General features: G+C 29.5%; 1 protein-coding gene across 1 annotated transcript; it reads left to right on the plus strand.

The window, feature by feature from the left end:
* Nucleotides 1-7: 7 nt before the first annotated feature.
* On the plus strand, nt 8-3642 carry LOC114190414 (complex 1 family protein / LVR family protein). The gene is made up of 3 exons (XM_028079287.2): nt 8-370; nt 1301-1397; nt 3138-3642. The coding sequence occupies exons 1-2, from the start codon at nt 127-129 to the stop codon at nt 1375-1377; spliced, it is 321 nt and encodes a 106-aa protein (XP_027935088.1). The 5' UTR covers nt 8-126; the 3' UTR covers nt 1378-1397; nt 3138-3642.
* The last annotated feature ends 8343 nt before the right edge of the window (nt 3643-11985 follow it).

Here is an 11985-nt window from a genome sequence, read left to right on the forward strand (position 1 = left end):
TAAGGGTTTGTAAAAAGACGAGAATTTGATAGGAGTTCAGACGGGTTGTGATAGTACTGCTACACATCAAAACAAGCTAAACTAAGAACGACTCCCAGGAGACAAAGAGAGATCGGAGAAAGTGAGATGGCGAGAAGGGAAGTTCTGAGCGCGTACCGCGCGCTTCTGAAAGCGACTAGGAAAACATTTTCCGGCGACACTGTGATGCTGAGGGAATCGGCGGTAGAGGTAAGGAAGAAGTTTGAGGAGAACAGAAACGTGAGCTCCGAGGCCGAGATTCAGAAGCTTCTCGAAGAAGCCGGCGAGGCTTCCGATTTCATCACCAACATGATCGTCCAGGCACAACTCAACACCGATGCCGGAAGTTACGGTATGCTCTCTCCATGTTTCTTCATTTCTTTGGCTTTTCTTTTTCATTCCTCAATCTTAAACTTGGTATCATGCTTCGTTTTCGTCATGGAAATATATCTATTAATTACTACTTCAGAGACTCGCATTTCAGTCACTGTAAGACCATCATGTCATGGAGCTTGAGTTAAGAGGTCATAACGTTAATGTCGCATTTCAGTTTATTTATTTTGAAAAATTGGTTTCTGTTCATTGTTTATTTGAGGATCTCATGCCACTACTGACTTGTGATGACCCTATCCTGCTCCTATTTCTTCTTGTTTTGGATTTGGACCATGTTTGTACAAACGTTTATAGAAAATGAGAAGATGAAATTCATTAGGTTTTATAGAATCTCTTTTCATTTGACTTCTCAATTAACGAAATATCGAAAGTTGATTTTAGCTTAGGTTGTCTTTATATATTTTTTTCCTACAAATGTGTATGTTGAAGTTTCTACAAATGTTTATACAAACTTTGGAATTACTGATCAACAGAAGCATGTCATTTCCAATTATGACATTCATTTTTGAGATAGGTTTCCAGTGCTACCTCCATATGAATTAAAAAATACTTCTCATTACAAAAGTCTTAAACAATAGGTTTATGAATCATTCTACTTAAATATTGTCCATTTTACTCATTTCTAATCAATGTAAGACTTCAAACTCACCTTAAATTCCTAACATTCAAAACATGGTCATTGCAGCCAGGCATTTGAGATGTATAAACGTATTATATCTGCCCGTTTGCTTAATAAGAGTATTTTTTGTAGTTTTACATTTGAATACTGTGGCTTTGCTTTTATCATTTTTTTTTTTTAGCTTTGGAGGAGCTAGGAACTGTATTTGATAAAATCTGTATATGAGTACACTGAGTCCTTTTATCATTTTTTTCAAACTTATTGCTGCAGTGGTGAAGCCGGGTAAAGAGCATGCTGGAGCAACACTTGAACTCCCCTCGGAAGAAATTATTCGGAAATCAGGATAAGGATAGACAAGAGAGAAGAGGTTAGAACACGGTGTTCCCTCTTCTAGATTTTTTATTTAGGATCAATAAGTAGTATTGCCAGTAATTTTATGGAGGTGCTTCAAATTTTCTGCCTATATTCCTTTTTGTGGCTGTAGTTTTTTTTTTTTGTTCCTAATCCTTAGTTTCCTTTCAAATCTATCGGGCAGAATGGACAGGATATAAATCTGACTGGTAAAAGTATATGATACCCTTCGTTTGTCCTATGATTACATAATTTATCTAAATTGTTTGCTGGCTTTTTTTAATTTTCCTGTAACATAATTTCAAATTGATTTAGATGAAATTGCAGTCCCTGTTCGGAAGTACATACAGGGATTAAAACCTAAGGGTAGAAATCTAGGGACTGGTACCTTATAAGATAGGGAGCCAAAACTGAAACAAGAGAAGAAACTGGTATTTAGTGCTGACATATGTGTTTAAGTTAAAGGTATGGCCATGATAGACTGCTTGACATGGGCCATAATACTGGATCAGATGAAGATTCCTTAATGGACCTTAAGCAAGTTAGACCCATGATATGGAGAGTTTATGAGTTTGAGAAAAAGAAAGAGCATAGGGAAGAGAAATTAAGGAGCTGCTGATGTGGCAGTTAGTTAAGAATGATTATAGCGAGCGGGTGAAGGAGTGGAGGATCATTATATGTCTTTTCCGTCAGAATCCTTCAGGTTGGCAGAGAGAGGATTAGTCCCTCTGCGAGGAGCATAGCTCTGGTTGTTCTCGAGAGCTTAGGCTCTTTCTGCATTTCTAATATATACTGTTCTTCTCATTTTATCATTCCTTCTGCGTTCTATCAAAGAACAACTTTACAACTTTGTAGATGTCAAAGCTAAATTGGGTGAAAACTATGGGGGATTAAAATCACGTTTAAACCTTTCAAATTGAAGGTCAGGTCACACTTTCCTCGTGCATGGTAGTTTGATGCTTTGAGGTCGCATTACTAAGATTCCACATGTAATCTTTGTAGCAATGACCTCCTTGGTGCTCAGATTCATTAAAAAAAGAAATTAAATGTACTTGATAACCTTGGCGCAAATGAGCAATACTTATGATTTTATTACAATCAAGGCTTAATGAACAGATGGTTTGACATAATTAATACCTGTAGGGCATGTGGTTAAAAAGAACTGTTTGCAACACATTTGCTGTCACATTCTTTATTATTAGTTGAAATTCATATGGAGTTACTAAATAAAGAGTGAAACTTGTAATACTAAAGTAAGTAATATACCAGTAATGGAATAACTTGTGGAATTTAAAACACTGATAAATACTCACTTGTTGAAGACATAATTAAGAATAGTGAAATTATTCTAGAATTTTCAATGGGACAAACCCTAGAGAGCAACTGATAATTTGTATGACAGCAAGGGGACCTGGCCTCACTATTTATTAACCCTAAGCACTCCTCATGAAGGGCCTAACTAGGCCCACACTATTCCTCCCGCCAATTAGAATTAGGTGTTCAAAGCCCATGAACAATTAACCACATTATTAGTTGATTCAAGGATCGTCAAATGGATCATAATATCAGTCTGACTTAACAAAACGAAATATTAGAATTGATTGCAGCCTAGAATAACATAGGAAAATTCTAACAAAACTCACATGATTTACCGAATAATAAAAAAGCGTGCTGGCATTCATCTTTGACTGAATATTTCATGAATTGCTGACTGCCGATTTCAGGCAAGTTGCTGAGTAATTAAATTCAATTACAGATGTAGATAGGGTAATAGACAATGTTCCAAATTTTGGTGCGTGAACTGAAGGTCTTCTCTCGCATGAGGAAGTGCTAGAAGCAGAACAATCCTGAGTCTGAACAGTACAAACTGTGCCGTAATCTGACCAGTCACTAATCACTTGTGCTGTTTCAGAAGGCTATAGAGAATTTGAATAGAAGAGTGTTCTGACCCCAGTTTACTGTTAGCAAAATTGATGGTTATTAGCACACCCACCCTGCTCAATATTACTTAAGAGAACAGAAGTACATAAAAATAGCATATGTTATTTCTTCTAAACGGGGGGAAATCAAAGAAAACAGACTTTCATTGTGTTTTGTTTGCATGCCACATGCTACCATAAGATGGACTTGTACTCACTCAATACTGTAGTGTGTGTGAAGCAAGAGATCAAGCCCATTGAAGAGATGGGGACATCTGTCAAAAACGGATCAAGCCTATTAGAGTTGATTAATAAATTGATTTGGGAGGAATTCAAGTTGCTTATTATTGATGAACCTAATATTTTACTTCAAATTACAAAAACTAAACCTCGTTAAACCTTCCGTTTCTACCTGTGTTCTAATCAGATTCTAGTTGTCTTTTAATTCAAGTCAGACAAATAATATCGTGTATTCATTTTTTAAAAATTTATAGAAAAAGGAAAGCATAAAATAGACCCCGTGTAATTAAGGCTGGATTTTCGGTCACTCATGTCTTTTTCTTCTTCTCATGACTTCCTTTTCATTAGAATTTTAGGTATTGGGAAGAAGTTTAAATTGCTAACTAGACGTTAGATACAAGTAATGGCAATATGACACTGTTGGTATGTCTTATTTTTTAATACGAGGAAGGATTAACAAGATACATAGTACTTCAAATAATTGATGGCTGTAAGTACCGCCCTTTTCATAGGTTTTCGTTAGCATGTTGGTGAAATTGATTATTATAAATATTTGTTATATTTTTGTTCTTACCAGAAAATGAAGGTTTTTAGTCAAACACTATTTTTCAATTTAAGTTTAATCGTGATAATGCAAATTATGTTCTAATGGTAAAGTGAATAACTGAACAACAGAATAATGAGCGACAAATAAATATGAATATTGAGAGTGAGTTGAAGTAAGATTTTCTGATGTGCTCATGTTTTTTTATAGATTTCTGTATAAGCTTATCTTTTTGTCTATGATGTCTCTTATCATATTAAGTTATAGTCAAGCAGTATATTGGAAATAGTTAGATTTTATTTGTTGATTATGTGATTAATATGTCAATAATAGATTATTTATAGGATTAAATAAGTTTTTGGTCTTTTAAATTTTAGTGAAAATTAAAATTAGTCCATCTTTAAAATTTTGGATTAATTTCGTCTTACATTTCTAAAAATGAATGAATTTATTTATTTTAATCAATTTTTTTAAATATTTCGAATGTGAATAATAGATATATAACTTAACTTCAAAAGTAGTATTTAAATTAAGCACATGGCCAATGGTGAAGTAGTTCTGAATAACTTAAAAAATCTTAGCGTGGTGCTACTTTTAAGTATGATGACGAGGACAAAAATTTTTGAACAGGATTTTGTGTAGTTAGTTGTGTTGCACAAGTTTGGAAAAACGTAGCTCAATGTTGAGTAGGAATATATATATAATGTTAGGTTTTCCGAGGATTGAATAAATTTATATAAAAGAATGGGACATCAAAGTTTATGTAACACTTTTTGGTTGGAAAAGGTTGTATAACCTTGTGAAGGCTTTGTGTGTCTTTCTTTGCAATTTTGTTTTTCTTTTTATTTTTAACATCGTATTATAGCTGGTATGACGAGATGATCTATATAACATTTCTGACCAGAAACTGTCCATCATTCACACTTCAATAACATTTCTTGCATACCCGTTTTCCTAATAAAATAACATTTTTGATCTGAAACTTATCATTATTCACACTACACACCGATGTTTCAAATTTCAAATAAAATAACATTTTAGACTTGAATCTGTGCATAATTCACACTTCAAGCCCAAAGTGCCATTTGCAAGGACGAATACAAAAAACAAGAAAACTAAATAAACTTTTAGTGTTTGATAGGATGAAAAGAAATAGGTAGAGAGAAATACGTGTTAATATCCATTTTCATCGGGTATTCAGGAGATGTTAATTTAAATGTAGTAGAATTTATTTGAAAAGAATGTAAGAGAAAATGACAAAACATTAAATGTTAACAAAAAAAGAGAGTAATATCTTATTTTAAAGTTTAATTTGTCAAAAATCTAAAACCAAAATATGTATTATTTTAGTTTCTTTCAAAAAACAAATATAAGAGTAAAAGTAAAAAAATAATAATAATAATGCTTAAAATCTGATATAAAATGTATTTTGTTTGTCTTCTAATATATATAAATTAAAACCAAATGATAAATAAAAGTAAAATGATGATAATGATCTTTTCTCTCACATAATCTTTTTTTTTTCTTTTGCTCTCACTCTTTTTGTCTCGCACTCTCGCATCTCAGTCACTGCACATTACTTTTCTTAAATGTCAAATTATACAAAAAGAAAATAAATAATCATGTGTTATTGAATTTCATAACAATTACAACATTTGTTATTTTTTCAAATGTTGAGAGAAAATATACATTGGAAATCTAAGTGAATTTGATGATATTGAACAAATCAAATGGTTGAGAAAAATAACAAAAAATTGTGTAAATATGAAAATGTTCTATAAATTAAATAAAATTAACAAAAGAGATAGAAAATGCATCTTATATATTACCGATTAAATTAAGGAACTAAGGCTTAAACACTTGAAATTGAGAATTACATATTCATTACAAAACAAATAACAAATATAATATTAGAAAAATAAAATTATCAAAGTGTATTTTAATTAAAGTTCACAATTTTTAAAATGTTACTCGAACAAATTGCATAAAAGTAAAAAAAAAAAAGATATAACAGAATGTGATAAAAGAAAAAGTTATTTACGTAAACTTGAATTGAACACTCGAAAGAGAACCACATTTTAGAGCACAAAAAGGATTATTAAGAATAAAACAAGTCAAGGTGTAACACCCAAATTAATAGAAATTACCTCCTAATTTAAAATATTTCATAATTTGATATTGAAATAAAACTATGCAAGTAAAGACTATCTATATTACCTTCTTTTATGAGTATATATATATATATATATATATATATATATATATATATATATATATATATATATATATATATATATATATATATATATATATATATATATATATATATATATATATATATATATATATATATACACACACGTTTAATGTTTTTTAAAACATAAGGTTTAGTTCAGGTAGATGTCCTCATAACTCTACTTTAAAGTAGTATCAGTACTAGTTTTTCACATGTGATATCCTCTTCTCTTATATACACACACGATCATAGAAAAAGAAATACAACTACGTAGACGAGTAAGGTAGTGTATTTAAAAAAGATGTTTTGATAGAAACAGGTCATATCCAAATAATTTATTTAATCAAACATTGTATAATTAGATCTAAAAACTACCTCTACAAGATTTTGTATATAGAGTCGAACCTAGAGATCCTACCCTATCATTAGAATACCAATAACATTTTGGCTTATGAAGCATGTAGTCACACCCAACACTAGCTACATGGCGCCAATGCTACCCCTCACGTCCAATTAGAGTACTCTTGGAGATCTAAGTGTGAGTCTAAATCACACATTGATTAAAAATGAGAAAGTAGAGCACTATATAAGAATAAAGACTCATAAACCCATAGCCTTAAGGTTTTAGGTTGAGAGTGGTGTCAATGTCTTATGTGGTTGGGCTTAGATCTCATTGGTGTTGTATCTCCCCAGTGATACCCCTTCTATAGACCTAACAAGTGGTATCAGAACCGATGGTTAAAACTGACTAAGACGAGTGCAGTATGGTCCTAGTATCGAAAGTCTTCCTTGAAAGGGTCCAGGTAAGCGTACCAATGTGGTTGAAAGGCTCACCCTTGAGCGGCTCAGGTCTCATTGGTGTTTGTTCTCCCTAATGAAACTCCCTCCTCTGTAAACCCATCACCTCACGCCCAATTAGAGTACCCTTGGAGATCCCAAGACTTTAAAATAAAAGGTATATGATATTGAGGGATCTTAAAATATTAGTTGGTATTAATATTATATGAATTATGATTGAAAATTATTCATGATTATGGACTTTGTAATAAAATTAGATACGGACTTTGTAATATAAAATTATTCATGATTATTGAGAATTATGTGAAATTCAAAGAGTTTTGCCAAATTCATACTATAAAAATAAGGACTTTGTAATAAAATAAGATATATGAATTATGATTGAAAATTGAGTTCTATTTGTGAGATTTGTGTTGAGTTTTGTCTTATAAGAACCTCAATTTTGATCTTATCAAGGTAATCTATGATGATTATATCCATGATGTATCATTCACATTTTTATCTCTCTTGAATGTGGTGTTAATATCTTTCCCCAAACTGAATATCACAATGATCCTCCCTAGTTTGGACTACAACACTAGGACTCCTACAATATTTTTCGATCTTTAAATAAATCGGTGAAAGGTTAGAATTCTTAAAGAGGAGGTACAGGAAAGAAATTTTATTTTTTTCTTAGAAATATAGTAACTTTTATATAAATGAACTCTATTTAATTATTTTCTATTTATATTAAAAATTTTTAATATAAAATAATTAAGTGTATTTTTTAAAAGTTTTATCTCACTTAAAAAAATTTCTAGGGTTTTACAAAACAAAGCAATAAAAATAAAATTTTGAAGTAATGTAATAAAATAAAGTGTTTTAATGAAAACAAAATGATATATATATATATATATATATATATATATATATATATATATATATATATATATATATATATATATATATATATATATATATATATATATATATATATATTTGGATCATATTAAAAAAAAAGCTTAAATAAGTTTTGAGCGTTTGATAAATTTGAATTTTTTTAAGAAAGTCCAATTAAATCTGTGTACTTTAGTGAATTTTTAAAATTTTAAAACTTTTCGATTAAATTCTCGTAATTAGATTTTTTATTATCTTATAATTTATTAAGTTTTTAATTTTTTAATTTTGTATTTTGTAAATAATTTTATGATTTTATAATATAAAAATTTAATACTTTTATAGCTTCATATTTTTCTAATTTTTTAATTTATTAACTTTATAATTTTATAATTTTTCAATCTTACAATTTTATAATTTTGTACATTGATAATTTTATAAAAATATAATTTTATAAATTTATGATTTTATTGTTTATACATTTATAATTATAATTTTATAATGTGATGCTTTTATAATTTTGTAATTTTACAATTTCATATTTGTATAATTTTATAGATTTTTTATTTTATTATTTTGGATAATTTTATAATTTATAGTTTTATTATTTTATAAGACATTTAACAAAAAACATCTAAGTGTATCTACCCAATTAAAAAATTTTAAAATTTTGAGAACTTAACGTATCACAAAGATTTAAGAGAGATTCAATTGAAAATTTTTAAATTTATAAAGTCTACAAAAGTCAAATATTTTTCTTATATGTTTATATGTATTGCTCTTATATTGCTCAAAAATTGCTCTTTAACATACCATAAAACTTAATCAAGTACAAAAAAAAAATCAAATATTGCTCTTATATGTATTAAATTAATATAATTAATATAAATAATGTATATGAAATTCATGATATATTATATGAATATTTAGAAAACAACAAATTTATATAGTGTTCCTAATTTCATCATTATTCTTGTGCATAGAGTGATGAAGTGAACACTAATAACAACAACAATCAGAATTTTATTTTCTGTTGAAGTGGTTTTTGAAGCTTAAAGATAGTGTAAGAGAGTGGAGTAACATGCAAATGTGTAAGTTAGGCAAGACAATTAGGTATGTATTTAATAAGATGGTTTATTTGTTTATAATTAAGTCAATCATTCATTTAACTAACAAATAAATGGTTATATTGTTCATCATTTATCTTTTAGAAGACGTTGACTTAAAAGCCCCTCACGCACTACTGGAAGTAGGGCATATGTGCCTTTATATGTTGTTTTCCGCCACGTGATAAAAAAATCATTTTTTTTTCTTTTTTTATGGTATAATTTAAATATTAGTTTTTACTTTCAAATTATATAACTTGAAATTAAAAAAAAAAAATATACGGTTCAAAATTTAAAAATGACATTTTGATTATACAATTTAAAAGTAAAAAATAACTTCAAAAAATTTGAGAAAATTAATAAAAACTAACTTTCAAATGACACAGTCTGGAACTTATTTAATTTCTAGATTATACATTTCAATTTTTTATTTTATTTTTAAATTATACAAATAAAATTCTTTTTCATAAAAGAAAGTTATTTTCAGATTATATAACAAAAAAATTATATAAACTAATTCATTAATCTATTATATTAAACAATTTTATTTCAAAGGAATTTACCAGCTTTTAAATCTTACCCTTTTTCAATTTGTAGGGGCTATTTAGCTTTCAATTTGCATTTTGAACTATTATTTCTTGTAAGGTAGTTAAACTTAAACCAAACAAAATGTAGATAATTTATAAGTTAGGCACCTAGCTTCTTTTTTCCTTTTTCTTTACTGAAAATATATTAATAGAAATGTTTGGTACATTTTTTTATTAAATATAATTAATTTAAAAGTTTTGATTTAATAGTCTATAAAATGAATGTATGAATGTACGATTTACAAGCAAAGAGTTGATTGATATTTTTAAAATTGTTACAATGACTTTTTATCCTCGCCTAATTAATAATACTTTTTAATAAATTAACACTACTTCTAACATGTCATTTAATTTTTAATTTTTTAATACCTGAAATTATAATTAACTTTATTATATTTGACAATAATTTTTGGTAATTTATAGTATTTTTGGGATGTTACTTCAAGAATATTTTTAATTTGCAAGTTTGTAATTTTTTTTTATTAAAATACTTATTATTTTTGTTTATTTTTGGTTTAATTATGCCTTTGGTCCCTATTTTGGAGTCAAAATCTCAAAATGGTACCCAAATTTTTAAAAGTCTCAAATTAGTCCCTTTTTTTGTTAAAACGTCTCACGTTTGTCCTTTCTGTTAAGTCAAGGTTGACGCCGTTAGAGGGCGTGCCACGTGGACCAAAAACATAATTAAACCTTTATTTTTTCTAGATAAAGTTGAAATTTATTACATATAGCCGAGACGAAAGGTCGAACAGAATTGATCTCGACAGGAGTTTGAGTCGAGTCAGGTCGTGTCAGAAGTCAAGCTAAGTCAACCTGGGATGAAATTATTGACAAAAGAAGAAGATAAACATCTTGCTTTAGTAAAGATTTTAATGATGATGACTTATGGAGAAGTGTGAAAGACTTAATGATGATTCATGGAGAAATGAAGACATAAGTAATGTTTGGATTTAAGATATACATTGAAGAATTAAGAGTTTAGTTGTTGAAGTCTTGTAATTTGTGTATCTTATTTAAAATAGTTAAATTAGTAGATTAAGAGTCAAATAACCGAAGCAGCAGACTATTGAGAGAGTTTTAATTTTTATAGTACTTACTGAAATAATCGATTATTCTTAGTGATCATTGATTACCTTAATGAAAAATAATTTTTGAAAAAAGTCACCGGTGTAATTGATAATCAACGATGGTAGTTGTGACTTGACCTTTCATATTCTTAACCTAATTTCGAAAGTGGCTTCTATAAATGAAGGTGAGAGCTTTCTTTAAAAAAACACGGAAGTTAGATAAGTCTAAGTACTTGAGAATTCTATGTGGAAGGTTTTGGAAACTTAGTGTGGGTAGTGGAATCTTGAGTGATTAAGTGTTATTACTATTGCTGGGTGAAGTTGTTCATCCTTTGTGTGATTCAAAGGATGTGCTTATTCCTTATGGATTCAAGAAATATGTTTCTTCATCTCTTGTGTGATTCAAGAGATGTGTCTTCATTCTTTGTGGGATTCAAAGGAGGTGTTCATCCCTTCTGGATATTAAGGGAGGTGTCTTTCATCACTTATGACTTCAAGAGAGGTGTTGTTACTCAAATTTGTAATTTTAGTTTATTTTTAGTGTTTAGTTAATTCCTTTTTTGAGAGATTAATAACTAGACGTATGTCTTTTGATTTGAACCAATATAAAATATCTTGTACAATTTTATCTTCCACACTCTCTTTATTTTATTGTGATTATTAAAAAAGAGGAAAAAAAAATTAATTCGACTTTGATTTTAAGACGGGTTAAATTTTAAAAGAACAAATTTTATTAACAAACCAATTTACTCCACCCATTGGTTTTGTCCAAATGCGAATATTCCCCTATGCGATTCTAACATAAATTTGAGCCAAGTCAGCCTGGGCCGAAAGTCAAGCCAAGTCAGTTTGGGCTAAAAGTGGAGCAAAGTTGGCCCGATTTAAAATCCAACTTAAGTCAACTTGGGCCTAATGTCGAGTAGTGTTGGCCCCAGACTGAAGGTCAAGTCGAGTTAGGCAAACCGAAGGTCTAGCCGAGTCGGCTCAAGGAGAAGTTCGAGCTGAGTCGGCTCAGATCAAATGTCGGGCAGAGTCAACCCGACTAAAGGTCGAATCGAGCTAAGTTGACTATGGTTGAAGGTCGAGCTGAGTAAGCCTGAACCGAAGGTTGAGCCAAGTTAGCTAGGCTGGAGGTCAAGCATAAGGCTCGGGCCGATGGTCAAGCCGAGTCAATTTGAACCAAAGTTTGAGCCGAGTCAGCCCGAACCGAATGTCGAATCGAGTCAGTCTA

The sequence above is a fragment of the Vigna unguiculata genome, chromosome 7, assembly GCF_037176805.1.
Source record: "Vigna unguiculata cultivar grain cowpea cultivar isolate G323 ecotype 2 chromosome 7, ASM3717680v1, whole genome shotgun sequence".
In the NCBI taxonomy this organism is placed as follows: domain Eukaryota; kingdom Viridiplantae; phylum Streptophyta; class Magnoliopsida; order Fabales; family Fabaceae; genus Vigna; species Vigna unguiculata.